Source organism: Daldinia childiae, assembly GCF_008694065.1.
Source record: "Daldinia childiae strain JS-1345 chromosome Unknown Scaffold3, whole genome shotgun sequence".
NCBI classification, from domain to species: domain Eukaryota; kingdom Fungi; phylum Ascomycota; class Sordariomycetes; order Xylariales; family Hypoxylaceae; genus Daldinia; species Daldinia childiae.
The window spans coordinates 3,644,639-3,667,090 of NW_022984644.1; the positions used below are offsets into that span (position 1 = coordinate 3,644,639).

Consider the following 22,452-nt stretch of genomic DNA (forward strand, 5'->3'; position numbering starts at 1 on the left):
AAATCAAATAATCCGATTCACCATGACTGTGTGTGGTATATCCTTGGACGAGGTATAAGTATAAGTAAATCTCAAGGTTGTTTCTACCTTTGCATAGGCATTTCAAGGCATTCCAAGGCATTTAATTAACGTGCTCTCTTTTTTATGTATTAACCCATCAGTGTTCGATGCAATTTTCCCTCATATACAACATAGGTAGATCTACATGTTTGTATATATTAATTCTGACGTAGAACAGCTATATATCATTATTTAAACGTCCAAGGCAAATAACTATCTCTTTTTTTGTTTGGTATTCCAAGCCAGTAACATTATTTAATTTGAACAATATATTCTCTGCTAATCGGCATGTCTTAACCGTGTTATTTTGTCAAAAAGTATTAATAAATCATTATGATCCCGTCGTCCCTGTGGTTCACCTTGGGTCAGCATTTCCATGGGCTTATTTTAGATCCATATGTGTCAGGATTCTAGAATAAAGGGCATATTTAGTATATATAGCCACGGGATCTCATGGTAATATAGGTTAGGGCTTTAAGAGGAACAAGTTGTTTCCATGCTGCTTGGTTCCACCTCGTGACACAATCAGCATTTCCAGAACATGTTGTACTTAGAGGGCTGATTTAGCTGTGCTAGCTACTTCTTGATTGCTGCTAGTTACCCCGACTACCCATTATTTTAATTGTATATACCATTTGTTACTAACTGCCTAACTGTATAATTATTGTGCGCAGCCTTATGTGGCTTGGTACTGGGTAATATATCAAGTAAAATTTTAAAAAAAGGGGTAGACTTTGAGAGTTTATATGTGGTATAAATACCAACATACTCGTTATAATTCCAGCTATGATTTTTATACCACAGGACATCTTCGGCTACAGGTTTCTATACTTTAGGTAAAGTTTCTTTCGGAATAAAAAACTTAGTCTCATGCCTTCTGAGTCAAATTTGTGATTGCCCGTCTTTGAAATTACTAGATGAAGGGTGACACGAACTATTAGCATAATCAACCCTATAATAAGTTAGTTTAAAGTGCTTCGGTACATGATATCTTCAAGTTAAGTTGTAATAATCCGTAACGTTATTCCATTATACTAATTTGGTTTCTTATAAGAACGAATAATTTTATGGCAGATACTCATATTCCATCAACCTTAGCTGCACAATTTATGTCAAACCGACTCAACATGGCCATATAGGAAAACTAAAATGAACAAGATCAGCTATAATAGCCTTTTAGGTCAAAATGGAATATAGTAAAATATTGTATCGTTCCATGCAAGCACCTCGTGGCTAATGAACGATATTGGTAGATATTTAACCTATATGTATCTAGGTTGGTTCAATAGGTTTATTTCTACATTGCACATATAGGTATTTCAATGTATTAGAGAAAAAAGAAATCTTGGTACATTCAATAGGTACATGTTTGTGTACACCACATGCACCACATAGAGGTACGGCATGACCTGATCTAAGGAGTGTTCTTATTATGTTACATGAGGTACCTAACCTAACGGATCTGAACTTGCCGTCCCGAGAGCAAGTACGACTAGGAAATAGCGCCTGATAAGGCAGAACATGGGATTGATGTAGGTATATATGTATTGTGGGCACCTGCAGTACCCAAATAGATAGGGGGGCCTCGTGGTCATTTCCAAAAACCAGAACTGTCTTGCATCGGTTAGTGGCAGGAAAGAACGTTTAGGTCATTAATGTTTGGAAAGACCGACTTCCTTCGTTCTTTACCGTTTAGTTTAAGCAAGCACCTACCTTGTGTAGTTACCCAGGTGATTACTCCCCAATCGTTCCTACCAACTTACATGCAATCTTGATCTGTAGTGAACATCCACCTTTTCCAATTCTTTCCTCCAAACATCATCCTCCAATTCTTCACTTCTTCTACACACACAAAGCTCACAACCAACGCCGATCATAAAACAACCTACCTACCTTCTATCTACTATTTAACTATATTAAGTCTTGAGGTACTATTAATTCCTTTCTCTGTTCTAATTCCCGTACATCATTTCTCACAACAGCAGTCTCTATCAATACAAACCCCATCACGTCGCCGACGCGACTTCTCAACCCTAAAGACTCAGTTAACCTTGTGACCTAACGTTGTTTGTCAAACATACTCACCTTTCAACCTTCATTCCGTGTGAAAACTACCGGCTCTTTGCCTTCATTATTTGTATCTCGTCGCCGACCTCACTAAACTCCACCGTCCCGTGTCTTCTCCTTCCTTATACAATATATTGTTGTGCCTTATCACTAACTACTTACCCACCTCTTGTCGCCGTCTTTGTTATTGTACCAACTAATACCGTGAAGAGTCTTGTCGTGAAGAATTTGTTGAGAACATCTTGTTTGCGAGTACACAACTTCAAGGTAAGTACTCTACGACGCGTCTTAACATGTTACTGGACGCATATTGTCAATTAACAAGATTGCAACGTGCTCATAAACAAAAATTATGAACACACAAATAATGGCTAACATCCCTAAGGATAGGAAACATCATGTCTCAGGTATCCACCCAGCAGGACCTTGTCGCCGAGCGCGTTGCTGAGGCGCTTCGTAACGACTTCCCCAAGTGGGTAGCTGCGAAAGAAAAGCTCGAAGCCGAAGCTGCCCAGAAAGAGGAAGAGGAAGAGGAAACCGAAACCGAGTTTTTCTTGGTTTCTAACTGGGCATTTCACCCAGGCGGAGTCCAGGAGTTCACTAGTGAGCTCCAAAATGCCTTCCCAGTAAGTTTCAACCCTTATTCAAAATTACTTACCTCGAAATATAATTGTATTAGACAGTTTGCTGATATAATTATAGGGACTTGAAGTCTCTTACAACTTAGAGACTTCCTGGATGAAAATCAAATGCCTAACTGCTGATGAAGCAGAGGTAATGCTTGCCTGCCAGCTAGTCCTGGACGGCATAGCCCGGCGAGAGCTTGAAAACGGATTGGTAAGTGTTCCCCCTCCCCTATTTCTCTCGTTTCAATGGGTTTTTTTTATTTCTTCATTTTTCTTTTCGTTTTTAGAATATTATACTGCCCCTTGCTAGTGGTATCTAATGTGCATATAGCCTTTCAGCGATAGGATTTTCCCTTATCATGAAGGGAGTGTAGGTGCCCATGATGCCGGTACCGATGATGCCAGTACACCGGACATCTCGGAGGTGATGCTGGCCACTGCACCTCCGGAAATCCAAGGGGCTGCTTGCAGAGCGCTATGGTGGGTCCCTGAGGGACTTCTTGGAAGAGGTCCAAACCCTTTCAGACTAGCAACGGCCGAGGTATTGGCCAAGTTGCAACATATCACGGGTTGTGCCCTGGCATTAGAAAGCAATGGGCTTGCCGTGTTTGTCGGCGGTGAATCACTCCAAGAGATAAATGTAGTGATACGCAAGCTTGACACTCTTGCGGAACATGCCGTGAGTTTTATTAGTCCACTACTATTACCACGGTTGAAGTCTAATATTTCTTAGGGGTCGCCATATCAGGCTGATACTCGTTGCGAGAGTTTCATTTACGCAGAGGATAAGCAAAACAGTCCTGCGGCATTCACTTACATGGTCCACGGAGAGAAAGCAATCCCAAAGACTTTCTTTCTCGACCGTGCCAAATATGAGTTGGCTGAAGGGGTTTCCGTATACGGAAAAATGGTTGAGCAGGGCGTGGTTGTGGTTTTACCACATACCAGCTCTCAACCAACCAAAGGCCCCGGGCATATCAGACCAGCTATATCGCCGAGGGACAGAAAAGTACCATACAAAGCATTCTCATCTCAGATGTGGCACTACGAACCGAAGTCTAGAAGTTATGTCTCGGATGAAGTCTCATTCAACATTGAAAATAACCCATGGGTTGCCTCTTGGGTTACTCAGGTGCCTAAACCAGAGTGCAACCAATCTTGGGAACTTTCTGGAGGACCTAGCGCAAATCTGGATGATGAGAATGTTCGGCTAGTAAGCCCGATGGCATCATATCCTCTGACAGAAACAGTTGTAGAACAATCATCCGTGACCCCCAATAACCTAGAAATGTCTTCAGCAGAACAGGGCCTTATCGGATTCGACCAGCAACAAACAGAAGAGCTATCAGCAAATATTCTCAAAGAAAGTGAGAGAACAAGCATCACTCAGTCAGGAGCAGAAGTCCCTCAACATCCACCGGCCTCTGAAATCGAACGCGAAGACCCATTCATTAAGTTATGGAAGGGTGCTCAAATAGGAGAGCTCCGCGTGGAGCCCAGCGTTACACCCCCGCCTCGGCGCTCTACTATGAGACAGCAGGCAGGTCGCCGATATGATGGTTTTCAAGTCCCAGGATGTCAACCTAGTCACGAACAAGTGCATAGAGAGCTGGATCCAGATCCCGAATTGATCCAGGCCATCACCAAGAAGCTCGTTCGGATGATGGGCTCTCTAAAAACCTTCACTGGTAAGGTGTCTTTGAAAGCTGAACTAGGGCGCCTCTGTCTCATGAAAGTCAATCACAACCATGTGTACTTGAAGGGCAGCGCTTATCAAGATAAAGTCAAGTCACTACAAGACATAAAGGAAATCTTGGATAGACATCATATCAAACCACGACATGCACCTTTCGCAAGATTTCTTACAGGAGATGGCGGGGATGCGAATTATATAGCATTTGCCGAGAATAGTTCTGGGGAAAGACTATGGACGCCTACTGCTCGTCACACTGTCTATGAGATACACTGCCGCGTTAAGACAGCAGACGAAAAGTACCACAAGTTCACATTGGAGGTCGATGCCAAAGAATTCACCTATAGAATCTATAAACAAGGTGGTGATTCTTGCGCTGTCTTTGTGCATTGTCCCAAGAGAGTATGGGACTTCCAAGTCACCCTCACCAAGTTGCAAGACTTGGGCCTAACTTACGGTGACTTTGCAGAGGACCTTATTAACAGTATGCGAGTCATGTAAGTTTACTGCTACTGAACCATTTCATCTATTACATCTTTGCTAATATTATGATATAGAAACCAAGACTCTGGTATACCGTTATTGGAATTCATTGTTAAGGGAGTATACCAGGCTGAGATACAACTCGTCCGAACCCGTAATGTTGCATCTTACGCGAGGAAAGAAGGAAGTATTCAGCCCTTTTTTAACGCCTATGGTTCGAAGTCATCAGCTACGAGCGTTCTAGAGATCTGCGAGGTACACGACATGGCACCAAAGACTATCAGCAGAGAAAATGACAATGTGACCATCCTATTTAAGCAGTATGGTGGAAATAAGGAACTTGGTCACTTACCAATCTGGTACGAAGTCTCATTGCAATCCAAGGCGATCAACGAGGCACTGCAGCAGAACCGAGACCTCGAAATTGGCGAGGAAGTTTCTTGGACACCTCAGCAGCTCCAGAAAGCTGGGGCATTTGACGAAATTATCACATCTGCGATGGAGGCGGTAAAGAACATTGATGGAATAGGTTACTGGGGAGATAACTGCCAGAACGCAAAAATCCATAAGATGCCCCCTTCGGGAACAGAGACATATTTGCAACATCCAACTTCTAAGCCGCCCGTCTGATAATGGAACGCTCAGCCAGGGAGTACGAACGGGCGGCCTTGATTGTTATCGTGAAATTGTGTATGATTTGGTGAAAGAGAATGTTGGCATCTGGATCGGCGTATGGTCTGACTTTTGCTTCATGGTTATTCTACTCTTTGTGCGAAATGGCAATTCCTACTTCTTGTTCGAAACTTTAATACGATATCACATAGATGATCCTTGACTAATATGCAAGATCGCATACCTGTTAGCCGGTTTGTTAGGTAGCTGAATTCTAACGGATAAGATATTCGAAGTCTGCTTACAATGCAAATTTATACTTTACGAATAAAACTTGGCACGAGGATACAGACATAATGCTTATGAATTTTTATAATGCTTGACGTCATCAGCTTCTAACTAGAGATACTTATTCTAATTGGTAAGTTGTGATATAATCTATGGCTTAATGCTAGTAGGTTAGTAGAGACTGGAGAATGAACACCTGTGCTACTAATAGGTATTCTTTTAATGAAGTACATATATATAAAGGTACAGATGCACATACACAAGGCATATTATCCTCCCATCCGACCCTTTTCCCTACGACCTCGAATAATCTGTTCATGTTTCCATTTCCTAGCTTGAGTCGATACTTGGGTACCCACTTAAGCTAAAGGCTTCACCAGCGGATGCTCAACCAGTCATACCCTTCTTTCTTGGTCTTTTCCTTTACACCCCCTGCATCTTCTGTTTTCCTCTCTGTCCCTATTCCAATTTCTCTTCTTCCCCTCAGCATTGCCATGCCTTGACCACGACTACTCCCCTAGAGCGCACTTAGGTCCAGCGGCACGCTGCTCCCACGACCGGCTCGGTACTTGCGGGGACCGCCTTGGAAGGGTCGGGGTTTGGGGAATTCGCTCTCATCCTTGAAACGCCAGCGGCTGTCGTGGATGATATACCGCTCGCCTCTGCTCGCCTCGCGCGGGCTGGGTATCGCGCTTCCTGTGGGAGTAGGGCTCGGGCTCTTGCTGGTGCCGTTGGGGACTAGCGTGTATGTGCTCGGGTCTAGCATCGAGCGGAGATTCGAGCTGGCGCGCTGGCGATTCGAAGGCGGATCTCGCACTACGGGAGGTGGTGTTGGCGCGGAAGACGGGGGGAGAGGGGGTAGTACGCCGGTAGGAGAAGAAGCACGGCCTCCTGTTGCCGTTGCACGCATTGCTGCTTGGACTGCTATATTTGGTGATGTTGAGTTAGATGGTGGTCCTGAGGGCGGAGGAGGAGGGGGTTGTGATCGCGTTGTAGCAGGGGGTGGTCTGGGAGCCGCGGCTGGGGGAGGCGGTGGTGGTGCGGGTGCCGATACTGGCGGCGGAGGTGGCGGTGCCGGCGCAGATGTTGGTGGTGGAGGTGGAGGTGCCGGCGGCGCTGGAGCAGATGATGGGGGTGGAGGCGGCGCATGTGAGCCCGGTAAAGGAGGAGGAAGAGACAGGTGAGAGTGTGATGGTGCGGTTGAGGGTTTCCTGGACCCGGGCGGAGGAGGCGGCTTTTTCCCTATTGGCGGCGGGGGGCCTTTTGAGGATGCTGCTGATGCCATCGAGACTGGTCTTGGGACATCACTGATCGCCTTCCTTAGAGTCGCTACCGAGGCGTGAGAGACCGTAGTCGGGGGTGTGGGTACTGCACGAGCTGGAGCTATTGGTACGGCGGGGGCGGATCCGACAGGCGGTCTCGGTACTAACGGCGCTTTCGGGCCTGACGATTCTATGTCGTTTAGATATGATGCGTTTTGATTTGCTACGTATGCGGTAAGTAATCATCGTCACTGAGCTTAATAAGACTGTAGCACTGTAGGATGCTTACCTCCTGTATCTACACCTCCACCTCGTTTCTTTAGCTTCGGCATGCCGCCCACAAATAAACCTGCTAACTGCGGCGCGGGCTCTGCCACTCCGCCGCTACTATGGTCATTGTTGCTAGCTCTATTTCCCGGGACCGGTGGTGCGAGGCCGCCCGGAACGGCTGGAGCCCCCCTAGGTATTACAGGAACAGGTGGTGCTCCTCCAGTGGGCATTCCGCCTCCTCCTCCCCCTGACGCCTTCGCTACCTGGGGAGCTGAACGATCATTCGTAACGGCCTTTCTAAGGGCCCTCCCTTTCGATATATCGCTAAGTAAAGCACCTCGGCCAGCACCAGCAGCCGGCCGTGGAAGTCCGCCAGGGGGAGGGGGAGGAGGCGGTGGCCCCCCCATACCCGGGAGCGGCGGCGGCGGAGGTGGTGGAGGAGGCATCTCGGAGATTGGGCTCCGGCTCTCTTAATATATCGAAATACTCAGTCACGTAGGCGATATAGAGGAGCGTTTATCGAGTCGATGAGGATTGTTATAAGTTGAGGGTTGGAATAGGCGTCACCGTACGTGTATCGAGTTAATAAGAATAACTATGGGAAATTGGTAGTTATAAGTTATAAGTGTCTTGGTAAAAGTGAATTGATATATGTTCTGTGTTTTCTTAATTACGATGGGTATCTTTTTACTTCAATGTAAGTCGAACAATGTAAGTAGAAGGGGTGAGAGATGTGGTTAGTACGTAACGACGCGAAATGCAATTTGCTGGTGCCTTATCGATGGTTTAGGAGGTAGGAATAAGATACAAGTCATTGGACGTCGTTGGAATTGTTGGAAACATAAGCTTCTCAGCCGCGCGTTGTCGTCACATTTGTGGCGCAGGCGCAGGCGCGGATTTGCCCCGCCTTATCTCGGCATTGAAGCATATTATTTGAAATATTGCATGTGACGAGGAAGATAAGAGACGATAAGTCACATCTCTATTACCTAACCGAGTCTCATTATTGAGCCTTAATTGAATTCATTTCATTACGTCTATCACAGGGCATATTCACATATTCACCACACCTTAGTCTCCTGTCTCCTACCTATTATAGAAATCGCTGTAATGCCTCGACCGACTGCTGTTCCGCGACCGCAGTCAGTTTGCCAGATTTGCGATTCTATCATTACTCGCCGTTTCTATTCCACAAAACCTGCATTGAGCTCTCATAATACTACTCGGCATCGACCGCAAATAGTGCAACATGCCCTACGAGTCAATGCAGTCCAGAAGGCACTCTTAGCTTCTACTATATTGCCAACTAGAAAGAAGATACTAGAGACTGGTAACACTCGGCATACGCTAGGAGAGCATGATAGTAAAATCAGAGCAACACCTAAGACAGCAGCGAGCGAAGAGTTATCATCTGTCACTAATATGATGACTTATTTGGAACGAAGCAAATCAAAAGTACTCTCAAATAAACGCATACCGCCAGAAGCGGACGTGAGTGCGGCTTTCCTAGCATGTCGTGTAGTGGCTGATTATATTATGGATGATGCTGTACAACCACAAATCGCTCATATGATAAATGAGTTTGATTCGGCCGCTTCTGAACTACTTTCGCTGGATAGCACAAGCAATCCTAACTTCCCCAAGTCTATAAATACTGCCACTGCCAGTATAATGGACCAGGTCAAGCAGATCATCGATCGAATATCAGACACCGCCTATGCGGTATTAGCTCACCCACCTGTCTTCATAACGCCAGAACTACTAGAAAAATATGTCGATGTGCAAGCACGACTAGGAAAACCTGAAACGCTCCCTCAGGCGTTTCAACTATATGCGTCAAAGCCCATGCCTCGTGAAGGAGCGGGGTCTATTAGCTACGCAAAGCAGAATCCCAACAAGGTGGCAAATGCCGTTGAGCCTAACGTAATCGAGAAGGCCCTGGACACTGCAATTGAGGCTAGAAATTTAGACGCGGCAGTTGGGATTATCGAGAACACCTATGCCACGAAAGCTTTCATCCGAAACAAGCTCTTACGCAAGGCCCTACTACCCGTGGGAACCTTTGCGGCAACACCATTGGCGGCATACGTGCTTGCGATGAACTTCTCCGACCTTCAAAATACCATGGACAGCGCTACTGCGACTAATGTTGCATTCGCTGGTATATTGGCCTACGTAGGCTTTACAGCATCGATCGGCGTTGTAGCGCTAACTACTGCAAACGATCAGATGAAGCGAGTGACTTGGGCACCGGGAGTACCTTTACGGCTCCGGTGGATAAGAGAAGAAGAGAGAGCTGCCCTGGATAAGATTGCTTGTGCGTGGGGATTCCAAGAGAAATGGCGCCAAGGCGAAGAGGAGGGAGCGGATTGGGATGCCCTGAGAGAGTATATCGGTCAGAAGGGAATGGTCTTGGATCGGACAGAACTAATGGAAGGGATGGACTTCTAGTAGATCTAAAGCACGCCTATTCCTCACAGAATTGTTGCGAGCAATATAGAATCCACTTGGTGGTTTACCAAGCATATCCACCAAGATGAGATAACATTAGTTTAGAGCCGGATCTGCTCTTCTAGCAACGATCTTCATCTAAACCTGGTCGCGATACTATCCCACCCCACCGCGGATCTCGGAAGTGAAAAGCAGCGAATCTATGTACAGCGATACGGGCCGGGGTTATATGAACAAGAAAGCATGGCAACCCTATTGTTGTTATTAGGTTTGCTTGAACTGCCTACTAAAATTATCTACTAATTGCACAGCCTCCTAATCATGTACATCACTACTCGCATATCGGCCTTAGGGAAGAGATAAGCTATTAGTTTTTACAGCCTGAATATTAGGGACTAACACGTGCGGCCGCTCTCTCGGCGTATAGGCAAGGACTGCACGACTCGCCATGGCTAGACAACGCATCATAGGACGCTGCGGCCCTACTTGGCGTTTCCCTATACTTTGTCTCTGGCTTTGAGACTTCACGTCTTTGTTCGATTATATGAGGCCTTCATCCTCTCTTTTCCCCTCTTCGTACTCAACGAAGCTGTTGGAATAATCTCTCGAATCTTGATCTAAACTATATATATATTATCTTGACAGCGGAAGTGTCTTCCGTTTGCCGTCATTGATTTTTATTGTTTATTTATACGCTACGTATTCTCTCTACCGTCTATCCCTGAATCAAGATGGGCGGGCAGTTTACACCTTTCGACCCCTTAAGATGCCCTCACTACGCCCAATTTGCATCCGGTCTTGATAGAATCCATTTCGACGGTATCTACTGGGCGCTATTTTTTCTGGTAATCGTTATCCTGTTTGCTGCGTCATGGGTTTATCAATCGTATGTGATACAATCTTCTAACTCCGAGATAATGAAGTGTGACTGACTGAGATCAATGCTGGATATACAGGACGATGATGTATCGAGAAAAACCCGGGTTCTGCGAGCATGAATTTCGACGGAGAGTTAAAATAGGCCTTGCTGTATGAACCACTGAATCTCCTTTCACCGCCCTTTCAGTCTACTTTGGAAGTCAATGCTTTCAACTCGAGCTAGTTAAGGGTGTCTTCTCTTAAGATATGCCCAAGCCCCTCAGAGAGATGGTTATTAACTCTTATTACTGTAGTGGTCTACGCTACTATTCTTAATAGCAGCCGTCTTCTTAGTGGTCGAAGTGTTCGCGCTTCTAGCACTACAATTCTGCGATGGCGAAGACCTCATGGCTCTATACTGGTCCACATGGACAATGTTACAACTAGGCTCTGAGATTGCCATTCTTGGTGTTGTACTGGCGCTGTGGCATCATCTCAGCGACATCCAACTTCCGTAAGAACCCCGGACATTTTTTCCTAGTTTCTCGTATTGTGTTTTCTAATTAATTTTTTACTTTAGGCTTTGGGCTCTCGCGCTAGGCACCCCTGTCCTAGTCGTCGCGGGATTCGGACACGTTATTCAAATTGCGTGCCGGATGTTCTACAGGCGCGCGCGGGCTCGCACACGGGCTCGAAGGGGCATTGACGATGCTGAGGCGGGTGAGACGGACAGGGAGCGGGAAGACAACGACTCTTTTTGTTCAAGGTAAGTACATACTTGAATCCCGCCTAGAGAATACCTAAAATTTACTATGCGTACTTCCTTTTATTATTGACTCCGATATCTAATTGTTTCTTTTTCTTTAGCACTAAACCAGAACACGAGCACAACAGCCTCCGGGAAAACGAACTGTCCATGTACTTCGCGATGGACGTAGGCGACGATGAACGCGTAAGGAAGTGGCCGTGTTTTATTGGGTTGTCAAATGGCAAGTCAATTATCCGCCTATCTACGTACTCGGGGAATTTGCCGAATTCACCTTGACATTGCTTCTAAGCCGGGGTATATTATTATCACTTCTTTATGTAGTAGAAGCGCTTAGTTCGCTTTTAGTTACTACTACTTTTTCCGTGGGTTGGATTTGTATTTAGTTGTTAGCGACCATCTAGACGCCGTGGTTGAGTATTGCCCGGATAGTATCCGGAGTATGTACTTCCTGGAAGTCGGTGGTATATTGAGGCTCAGTGCGAGCATGGTAGCTCTGGGTCAACGAGATCCTCAGGTTCTACTAATCCATAGCTTCGAGGTAGATGTTTACCTAATATCAAACGATACTGTATCGTTTCCTATTATGTTGACGTATAAGTGGGAAGACGGCGGGAACATGACAGGAAGATGCGTATACGGACTGGTCCGCAGAAAGCGTCTGCTTAAGGCGAACCTAGGTCTCTAGGTAACGATGGATGGAAGTTTATTTGCATGCTAGTCGTCTTGTCGGCCGAAACATGCAGATTCACGACTCAAATACAATAATTATGATCACTCTATGCATTCTACGTATATATGGCGTTTGTCTTTAATTGATAATTTAAAGCTACCTGGATCGTGTACCTACTACCTAGCTCTTATTAGATGACCGACTCACGGTTCATGACCCAGAGGGATTGGCAGAAAGCATCGGCTGTCTTATAACACGTGACTTTCTAATAAACGAAGCACGACGAGAGTGGATGCTCCTTTAAATGTAGCCTGCTTCATGCAGCAATGAACTTTCAGTCTGAAGAAACTTTCCGAAAAGTCTTGAGCCGAAAGCTTCGCTTAGTGTTTACGCGTTATATCGAGAAAGTGGAACAACAGGCGACTAAGATGGAATTCACTGTTGAAATTTGTCTTTCTGATTATTGAGAGTATGACATAATTGATGATTCAACGCCTTCATACCGTCAACTGTGGGATTGGGATTGGGATTGAGATTGACGGTTTCCCGGTTCGACAAGGGAGGGAAGCAGAGGGGCTAGGATCTGCGCAGGGATTAGTTTTGACATTTGCAAATGTGCCGAATAGACGTTTTCTTCTTCTCAAAATTGCTTATTACTATGCTGACGGTCATAAATCCTTATGGCCGAGATAACCAGAACTTCAGGTAGCGAAGTATTCTGTTAGGATGATGGCATGATGACAGGATGATAGGCTACACTCGTCCCGCCCGTCCAACCTGCAAGATCTCGCCTGTCAGTCGCTCGTCGCTCCGCAGGACCGGCCAGCTCGCGCCATCCGCCTTGCACAAGCTAACCTCGAGCTTCGTGCCGAGGATCTTGTGCGTCGACTTTTCTGGGTCGATGCGGCCGAATAATGGGACGCTGGTCTTATAGCGCTTAGGTTGCGCGTCACTTGTTGGTAGGTCAAGTACAATTGTTTGAGACTCGAAATTCACCGACGCTTTATCCTTGTCAATCTTCTTGAGGAAGAAAGATGCTATTACCGTCGAAGGTGTCTGGTAGAAGTCATGCCGCACGGTTTCAAGTAGCTCCTCGCCATTCGCGGTTACGGAAGAATTGGCCGCGCCGGGCTTGCTCTTCTGTTGTCCGGAGCCGATGAATAAGTGTCTGGGCGAGGTTTTACATCCCTCAATCTTCATGAACTGGTCGAACTCTAGCACCCGTCTCTTGCAACAGCTGTAGCCCTTACTGCCTTCGTGGAATATGGGGGCGCCAGGATGATGGACACATTTCTCGTCGTCAGATCTGCCTTGACTCTTCTTATAAGCTACATTGCAGCCTTTCCGGCGGCAAACCTTGCCATCGGGGATCTCAAGAGATGAATCGTCATCTTCGGACTCGGGAGGCGGCGGGGGGGCAGTAGGAGCAGGCTGAGGATTGAGAGGGGCACGAGTAGGTACTGCAGATACAGCCTCGGTGAGTTTTGAAGCTAAGGTCGAATTCACATCGGTATTCTCTGGAGTCTTCTTCTCGATCTCCGGGGGTAGATCAGTTGTGCTATGCTTTCCTTCTGTGCAAGGCGGGATCTCGAGGAATTCGTCAAAGGTCAGGACTCTCGGTTTACAACATTTCCAGCCTAAAGATTGGTGAATATAGACTTGCGTTAGCGAATCTCTTGTCGCTTATAGTTAAGCCGGCTAATATAATAATATAACTGGTTGCCCACCTTTCTGACCCTCGTGAAAGATTGGAGGACCCGGATGGTAAACACAGGTCTCATCTGGATCCGAGTAAACCTTGCCACAACCTTTGTGGACGCACTTCTGAGCCATTGTTAGGTGGCACGTATGATCTTAGCGAATATAATTGATGTTTAGTTGATTCTTAATTGGACTAGATCAAGTAAAGTCGGTATTTTTTCTCCGGCGAGTTTACTAAGAAAGTGTATTTGTTTGCATTTATTGTATTTGTTATTTGTTTATAAAAGATCTTGTAATTAGATGAAGCTGATGGAAGCTACGAGAGCCTCGAAGCTACTCACCGCCTTCTGTTTGTGGGAGCTCTATGTTAAGCCAAGTCCACATAGCACCTTTTTAGGTAACCTTAGAGCCTATGACGTACGTTTTTTTATAGTACGTACATGCTTTCAGAAGCATTTGTACGGGAGGTACATATTTTTCGCACCGGCAGAATTTAGGAACCCCGCTTGGTGGGGTGAAGCTACCTATTTGTTGTGTATAATAAGATATCCATATATCCATATATGTATTACCTAATTCTTTATATCCTAGAAACTATTCCGATGGCTTAACTTGTTAAAATTCAACATGTTAATCGTTCCACCTATTTCTTCTTAAATTAACAAAAAACCTCATTCAACCCAATTTACTTTACTTGATTATCTATATTTCAAACACGGTGAGACTTTGGACTTCAAAATGCGTGCTACATGCAGACTACTTCAAACCTGTAGGATCACGCTATTCACACGTGAAAACTGTGGACTTTGTACCAAAGCCAGATCTGTTCTCTCCGACGTTTGGGATTCTCGGCCATTTCAATTCAAAGAGATTGATATCATCAAGTCAGATGTTAAGCCTAGCTGGCGAGATCTCTATGAGTTTGATGTCCCCGTGGTATATACAATACTCATACCTGAAACCATCGTCAATAAATTAATAAATCTCTTAATAGATTCACATTAGCAAGTCTTCGACCCCAGAGGAACATCCGCAGTCCGCCTCGAAAGCAATCAAACTCATGCACCGGTTCACTACTGACCAAGTAAAAGACAAAATGGATCTTGCCGAGAAAGCATAGAGCAGCTAAGCTCGTGATGATGAGATAGAGGTGTAGACACCTAAGTGATATTACTAATGTACGAACCCCGTTATGAGGGCTTATAGATCTGGGTATATCGGTTTATGATCTTACTCATATTGAAGATAAGAAATTCCACCACCCATTTTGTCTGTACGGCAATAAGATATCCCTAGTATCTTCCACCAGCTTTTGATGCCTGCTGCCCTCGAGCAGTGCTTAACGATACGCCTAGCGATGCCTGCAACAGCGTCGCGTCAAGTGCGACACTGATCATATGGAACCCCTTATCGGCATATTGCTTGGCCTGTTCTCCGCCCGTGGCGAAGAAACCGCACTTCTTCCCTGCTTTATTGGTGGCCTCTAGGATCCGGTCAATTGCCTGTTCTAACTCAGGTTTAATAACTCCATTTAGTATGGGATAACCAATATTATTCCCTAAGTCGAAAGGACCCACGAAGAGAACGTCAATTCCTGGGACAGCGGCTATCTCTTCAACGGCATCAAGCGCTTCTTGCGTCTCTATTTGGACCATCGTCAGGAGCGATTCGTTAGCTTGTTGCAGATACTCTGTCATGGTTGGCACCGGGTTGAAACGTTCCATAGAGAATGGCGATCCGAGCCCACGCTGGCCTTGGGGCGGAAATTTAGCTGCGCTAACGATTCTTTTGGCCTCATCAGCGGAACGAAGAAGAGGGACCAGAATCTGTTTTGTTAATATTGTTCTAATACCCGTTACTGCTTGCTAGCCACTTACGCCGTGTGCCCCTGCATCTAAAGCACCTTGACTAGATGTTAGCTACATAACATCGCTAGGTTTCAAACAATTAGCTTACGTTTGATCATCCAGCCTTGCATATCAGGAATCCTCACGAGAGGACTAACTCCACAGCTAGCGATAGCTGGGACGGCCTCATGCATTGCGGCGTCTTTGCGAAATAAATGTTAGCTCTGTCTTTGAGGAACGTTAAAACATATATTCGTGTTTAATCGTCGCCTCCTTTCCAGACAGTGTTAGGTCTCATACCATCCATGTTTCCGTGCTCGCAGTCAACCATCACCCAGTCGAAACCAGTACGTGCCAATATTCTCGAAACGTTCTGACCTGGCAGAGTCTGCCAGGCTCCTATGCTGGGGCCTGCATTATTGATAAATACGTTCTTCAGTACACACCCTTGCAGCATATTGGAGTATAGTCTCGTGTGTACTATGATATTAGCACGAAAAGGAAGAGGATATCGCTTTGGACTCGACAATGAAGTTCGACTGGCTGAAGCAGCAACTCGAGCTATAAATGGCATTGGTCTTAATGAACTGGTTGAGTAGATGGACTAGATCAACTCTTTTGCCGGAACGGGGTAAGATAAAAGACACTTGGTTTATAAGACTACCATCTCAAAATTCGATATGATCCTTCTGCAACCTTGGAACGCTCCGTTTATGAGGAGAAACCGGTTACCGGCCCCTCCCGATCATACGGTAAGCTACCTACCGAGAGCGGGGTAGTTACCAGTATAAGGTCTAGGGATTCTTAGACCATGCACCGCGATGATCCATTAGACGAGATAGGAAGATGATAACTGAACTCATAACGTTCTTTTTTCGACGACTTCTCATTCTCGAGTTATCCAACATGGTTTAATTGTGGCTTGTAAATAAATACCTTGCATGGTTACATCACTCATGTTGAGGCTCAAGAGGACCCATGTTTGCAAGGCCAAATTTTAATAAATTAAGTATGTTTAAATGGGCCCTTTAGATGTATACCCCGGCAAGGTACCTCGTAAGAATCGAATCCTTTATGTAGTATTTTATAATAAAATTGCATGTACTTTAGCATTTCTTACTTAACCTTTAAAACGTAAAGACAAGGTGTAACCTAAAGTTGCCACATCTATACCAGATGCTGTGTTTAGTAAATGCTAGGTTGTACAATGCATGACAACATAGTAACATCGCACATAGTTTAAATGGCGCCCATTGGATGGCCTGACTCCGGCTGTGCCGCAACCGATCCCCGAATTCCGACTTCGTTTTCTAAAGTATCCGAGGTGTGCCCCGGGGTCCGAGCCGGAATCCTAATTAACCCGTCTCGGATATCCGAACGCCACCGGGTATCTTACATAGGTAAGGTAAGGTAAGGTAAGTGCCAGCTTGACATGTTATTTTTGCGAATTCTTCAACGTAAGTAATATTAACTATGTGATATATTGCTAAGTTAAGCGTTTATTGTTATAAACAAGAATCTTCAGGGGAATTAAAGCTATTATTACATAGGTAGATAGCATATACTTCGTAAACACGCGAAGTTGATCCTAGGTTTGGAGTTGATCTATTCATAGTGGTGTTTTTAGCCCTTCCTTAATATAGGTTTACCTACGTTGTAGTCAGCTTAAAACTGCACGTACTGTATAATACATAGTTAGCTAGTGATCCCCATAGCCTTTCCCTTCATTTTAACCCATCTGTCATATATCGGCAGATCACTATGTCGAAGTGTATGTATATGTTGTCGCCCCTTATATCTTCTGCCAACACGCTTTACAGCAAAGCCAATAGCCTCATATAGTAGATGTGGCGAGTCGGCGCTACGGCGCTTTAGCAACTTCTGTCCTTAGCTGTTCGAACCCTGATAAAACCATCCCGATAGAGATAGATCATGGTATCGATACCGCATCCTCAGGGACGTAAATCCCAATATTACATATTTCACCTCCTATGTGATGAATCGTTCGATGCTATTGTACATCAGCCTCATGAAAACTCCTAACGTTGTAGCGTTTAGTTGCGTAGTCATGCGATGCACATCTAAGGCATCCAAAGAAGCAAATAGCATTCTACTCGACTAGATCATACTCTGGAGATTAAGATCTTGCCTAGGCCGTTCAAGCTCGGATCAACGACGCTTGACACGAATAGGTGCAGTTACTGTAGTTTCAATGTAACACGTGCGTATCATCTCGGAGTGACATTTGCCGGCCGAATTCTTGGGATTGAGCTAACATGGTCTGATGGGCGAGTGCGTCAAGGGCGTCGCCTGGCATCGTTGGGGGCATATTCTGCACAGCAGAAAACATTTGACTCACGAGCTCAATATGACTGACGTAGCCTCCATTCTGGCCGCTTTGGTCCAACAGTGCCGTCTCAGTGCAAGATTCCGCGCCCCATACGTCTGGTGGTATGAAATCGCCCTCGTATAATGCAATCCGTACAGGCCATTGCAGACGAGGCCACCATTCTTCATCGTCTGGGTCGAATAGGGAAACAATGCCCATGACTTCGCGACGCGCTAAGCCCTTTAACCACCAAACACTATCGAGAGACTTTAGTAAACCAAAATAACTAGCAAGAATTGCAAGAGCACGTGGGCGCCGGGACTCGAGCAATTCTACGAAACGGCGCGAAACGGTTGCGAGAAACACGAGAGGAGCACCGGTATGGGGTATCTTATGAGCCCAGTCAAGTACAGCGACGGCGTGCTGGTAGGCCTGTCGCGTAAGCTCCTGGGTTGCGGGATCATCTTGGTTGGCAACCTCGTCTTCCACTCCGGTTAGTAGATGCCCGAAAAAATTCGCATTTTGCCCTGATAGATCAAGATTAAGCGCGGGTTGAGACTCGATTATCGGAATCACGATCCCACTATGACGCAACCATTGCCAGCTAGAAGCCACAACAGCCTTGATTCCTTGAAACGAGTGAAACCACGATAGCGGTAGGGAATACCCATCAGATCGGTCCTTCAAGTCACTGCTGTCATCCCTAGTGAAAATACGGGACGCCGTCGACTGAAATGCGATGAGGGCAGCGGTAAGGAATAGCGCTTCAGCGTTTGACTCCGTTATACCCTTTCCTAGCCTCGCACTATATTCCGAAAGGGTTGACGCCATATATGAATGACTAGCGCGTATAAGTTCTTGATCTTGTGGAGCGTGTGACCGTAGATGGAGAGCGGAAACGGCAAGCAAAGCGTCGGCTAGGAATTCTGCACCAGTAAAGGCAAGATTCGGCACAGTATCCCGCCATATTTTCTCGCTCACCGGTGAGGATATGGCTAGAGTCTGACAAGTAATGGTAGTGTAGTGATGTAATAGTTTTAACTCCATCATGCGATTACTTTTGTTCGAGTTTGTCAAGGGAAGAGGTTCCGGATGTCGATATAAGGGAAGAGGCGTGCTCAACTCTACGGAGGGCGTTGGTGGAAGAGTACTCGTTGAGGGACTATCGCAGTTACTTGTAGATGTCGTCGGACGGGGGGTTTCGACTGGACTAAGAGTGTCGACGATACCGGGATGCTCAAAGTCGCAAGCAACACCATGTTTGGTACAATTTCCACACCTAGGATGGACTTCATCGCACTGCGAACGCATCAGTTGCGCCGCTTCCTTTTCTTTTTTTTCTTTTTTTCCTTTCTTTTTTTTACGCCTTTTCAAGCGCAATTAGATCCAGACCACACATACCTTTATTTTTCGAGCTTTACATCTTCGGCATCCGGCACGAGACTTTTTATGTGATCTTCTTGGAGGCATTATTTCGCAATATCATAATATCATAACCGGTGACGAAATGATATATCTTTTACGTCGATAAGGGCATATAAACGAAGCCATCGAAAAAGATGTCGGAAAGGTCCAAATCAAGTAATTGGGCTTATCGGAATACCGAACCGAAGGGCAGTAGTGTCCAGAGAGAGTCGGTGCAATTGAAGGAGACGGGATTGGATTTACTGCAGAAAGTGGGGGGGTAATTTGACATTTCACATGTGCTAAGCCACCGTTAGGGACGCGGCAGATCCGGGGGAGTAGCCGTTTAGCCAATCATATCTATCTGATGACCTAGCGTGGCAGGTTATACTTAGGTCATTTAGCTTGTGTGTCCATTGGAAGTGATGTACATAATTTAATGTAACCTTCTGTACGGGCATTAGGTACCTGTACTTACTTATATGTATCTAGGTACCTACGTTAAGTTATAAAACATGGCGTAGTTAGGTATAAGTTTAGGATATATTCAACTTGATATATGATATTAAATATTAATAGTTGAATCAATTTACTCATGTATTAACAGCAAGTTCTCTTATTAATATATTCTCTCATGTACTTCATATGTGTTGTATTATCTATTTAAGGTACCTAAGGTATTTAAGCTGTGCCTTAGCCACATCTCTCCAACTTATCCACATACATCCATACGTACCTGTGACATACATTTGTTCGGATTGTGCTACTTGCATGAGCCGTAGGCGTTCGGTATCCGAACGTCCCCGAGGTACCGAAAAGCTAACTTTCAGTCTAACATCCACATCACGTCCTTAGAACTAGAACAACGACCATTCCCTATTACATCATCCGGGTCCGATATGCAGGTACAATTCATCCCATGTTAGAAATTAGATAACTACACTCAAAAATAATTACGGCATCACTTAAGACCGGACTGGTCATACCGACCCGGGTTTCTCACGTAAGCCTCATAAGCCTCAGGGGGTATTCGCGTGTCAACGTGGATGCGTGCCTAGACTCGAGAGGCCTCCTAAAATCATTTCGGAAATTTCCTACAATCTCCAACTCTAATAACATGGCGATACACGTGAAAAAGTTAGGTTGGCTCGCAATTTTTGTTGTTGTTTGTTTTACGCTCTTCTGGGGTCGGTCATTTTATACAACTACGAGGCTCTCGGATCAATTATGCTCGATCTTAAGGACGTGTAAGACCGAAACTTCAAAGTCCTTCTCAGTCGAAGATACACCTATCGCACTTGAGGGTTATGGAAATTTCACTGGAAGACCGGTAAAAACCACGCTGAGCGGTGCTGCGTTCTCACACCCAGTTGATGCTTGGCTCGGTATTGATTATGCAACTCAACCTGTGGGTGAAGGCCGTTTTAAGCCCGTCGACTGGCCAGCTCCATTTGACGGCGTGAAAGCAGCCACGGCATACGGGAAGGGGTGTATTCAAGATCCCAAATACGTGAGCCTAGAAGCTCAGGGGGAGGCTTGTCTTAATTTCAATGTGTACCGGACGCAGGGTGTTCCACTAAGTAAAAAGCTTCCAGTTTTCGTCTATATTCATGGAGGCAGTTTCAACTTCGGCAGTAGTAAGAGTCTAGATGGGGCCGCATTTGTCGCATCATCTAAGGCGCCAATAGTCGTGGTGAGTTTCCACTACCGCCTCAACTCGCTTGGTTTCTTGCCCTCGGTAATGTTCAGTAAAGAAGGCCTCCTCAACCTTGGTTTGCGAGATCAATACTTCTTTTTGAAGCATTTCATGCAAAAACATATCAGCTCCTTCGGCGGTAACCCAGAAGACATCACCCTTGGTGGTCGTTCCGCGGGCGCTCATTCTGTGGGGATTCACCATTTTCACAACTATGGCGAGGACGCTGGAAAGCCATATTTTGCTAGAGTTATCCTTCAGTCCGGATCCGTCACCGCGCGGTCGTTTCCGAATGCTAGCTACCCTCTCTACGTCCGTCAATTTGAGGAGTTTATGACACACCTCCATTGTCCTATCAATGACAATGTGGCAGCTCTAGCCTGTTTACGTTCTGCCAAACTAGCTGATATCAGGAAAATTAGCATAAAATTATACGACGATTCTCAGTACAATAATACATGGCCATTCCAACCAACACAAGGAGGTCCAATGTTAGAAAAGTTTGGTTCGCAGTCCGGTCTTGACGGTACTTTCTTCCACGTACCCACACTCACGACCAGTGTCACGGACGAGGGAAGATTCACCGTACCAGGTGATATGCAAACAAACGACGAATTTTTGAATTATATGCATATTACTGCGCCACTTCTGACTACAGACGAGCTTCAGTCGCTGGTAAGTCTGTACCCAGATCCTGTGGCAGATGATGCGTCTCCCTTCAAAGGTTCTCCGAGAGGGGTACAATACGCTCGTTTATCTGCGGCTTGGAGTGATTATGGATATATCTGCCCGGGACAGGAGACCGCATATAGGGTATCCACCGCCGGCGTACCCACTTGGAAAGCTCGTTTCAACACCAACAACAGCTTCCCAGCTTGGCGCGGGATTCCGCACGCAGCCGACGGGAGGTACACTTGGCCTGAACCCAAAGTGCAGCACCCAGAAATCGGCCATGTGCACCATGGCTATCTATCCAGCTTCGTCGCAACTGGTGATCCGAATACACATCGGTACCCAGGTTCTCCCGAGTGGCCCAAGTATGAGCCTGAGGGATATGGACTTGATTCTAAACCAGCACTTCAGCTTGTTGTACAGCCTGACGATACTAAAGTCGAGTCAGACGATATCCGACGCGAAGCCTGCCTATTTTGGAGAGATCCTAAGAGAGCGCCCCGACTGAACAAGTGATTTGACACATGTTCTTTCAATTATTATATTAATACATGCTATTTTCTACCTGCAAAGCTTTATGTAGCTCGTTGTCTACATATAGGCTATAAACTGTTGGCCTACTCCAGCACGTGATCTGAAAGCTGCGTACGATGCGGAGAAGGGCAATCCTAAGCTGGGTTGAAAACGTTGCGAT

At 45.7% G+C, this 22,452-nt stretch overlaps 8 protein-coding genes across 8 annotated transcripts; 4 read left to right on the top strand and 4 right to left on the bottom strand.

Moving 5' to 3' along the window:
- Positions 1-6,346: 6,346 nt before the first annotated feature.
- GL218_03709 (uncharacterized protein) lies at positions 6,347-7,807 on the bottom strand (the record flags this gene model as incomplete). Its single annotated transcript, XM_033580282.1, has 2 exons — positions 6,347-7,281; positions 7,381-7,807. The coding sequence occupies 2 exons, from the start codon at positions 7,805-7,807 to the stop codon at positions 6,347-6,349; spliced, it is 1,362 nt and encodes a 453-aa protein (XP_033437008.1).
- A 1,225-nt stretch (positions 7,808-9,032) lies between these two features.
- Positions 9,033-9,812, top strand: GL218_03710 (uncharacterized protein; the record flags this gene model as incomplete). The annotated part of the gene is made up of 1 exon (XM_033580283.1): positions 9,033-9,812. One exon carries the CDS (start codon positions 9,033-9,035, stop codon positions 9,810-9,812), a length of 780 nt encoding a protein of 259 aa, XP_033436207.1.
- A 731-nt stretch (positions 9,813-10,543) lies between these two features.
- GL218_03711 (uncharacterized protein) lies at positions 10,544-11,715 on the top strand (the record flags this gene model as incomplete). Its single annotated transcript, XM_033580284.1, has 5 exons — positions 10,544-10,698; positions 10,769-10,841; positions 10,985-11,184; positions 11,251-11,436; positions 11,538-11,715. 5 exons carry the CDS (start codon positions 10,544-10,546, stop codon positions 11,713-11,715), a joined length of 792 nt encoding a protein of 263 aa, XP_033436206.1.
- A 1,147-nt stretch (positions 11,716-12,862) lies between these two features.
- On the bottom strand, positions 12,863-13,942 carry GL218_03712 (Cysteine and histidine-rich domain-containing protein; the record flags this gene model as incomplete). Its single annotated transcript, XM_033580285.1, has 2 exons — positions 12,863-13,746; positions 13,837-13,942. 2 exons carry the CDS (start codon positions 13,940-13,942, stop codon positions 12,863-12,865), a joined length of 990 nt encoding a protein of 329 aa, XP_033436209.1.
- A 606-nt stretch (positions 13,943-14,548) lies between these two features.
- Positions 14,549-14,930, top strand: GL218_03713 (uncharacterized protein; the record flags this gene model as incomplete). The annotated part of the gene is made up of 2 exons (XM_033580286.1): positions 14,549-14,746; positions 14,805-14,930. 2 exons carry the CDS (start codon positions 14,549-14,551, stop codon positions 14,928-14,930), a joined length of 324 nt encoding a protein of 107 aa, XP_033436208.1.
- A 172-nt stretch (positions 14,931-15,102) lies between these two features.
- On the bottom strand, positions 15,103-16,114 carry GL218_03714 (2-keto-3-deoxy-L-rhamnonate aldolase; the record flags this gene model as incomplete). Its single annotated transcript, XM_033580287.1, has 4 exons — positions 15,103-15,636; positions 15,688-15,713; positions 15,767-15,859; positions 15,958-16,114. 4 exons carry the CDS (start codon positions 16,112-16,114, stop codon positions 15,103-15,105), a joined length of 810 nt encoding a protein of 269 aa, XP_033436211.1.
- A 1,752-nt stretch (positions 16,115-17,866) lies between these two features.
- Positions 17,867-19,456, bottom strand: GL218_03715 (uncharacterized protein; the record flags this gene model as incomplete). Its single annotated transcript, XM_033580288.1, has 2 exons — positions 17,867-19,285; positions 19,388-19,456. 2 exons carry the CDS (start codon positions 19,454-19,456, stop codon positions 17,867-17,869), a joined length of 1,488 nt encoding a protein of 495 aa, XP_033436210.1.
- Positions 19,457-20,507: 1,051 nt separating this feature from the next.
- GL218_03716 (Acetylcholinesterase) lies at positions 20,508-22,274 on the top strand (the record flags this gene model as incomplete). Its single annotated transcript, XM_033580289.1, has 1 exon — positions 20,508-22,274. The coding sequence occupies one exon, from the start codon at positions 20,508-20,510 to the stop codon at positions 22,272-22,274; it is 1,767 nt and encodes a 588-aa protein (XP_033436213.1).
- Between the last annotated feature and the right edge of the window lie 178 nt (positions 22,275-22,452).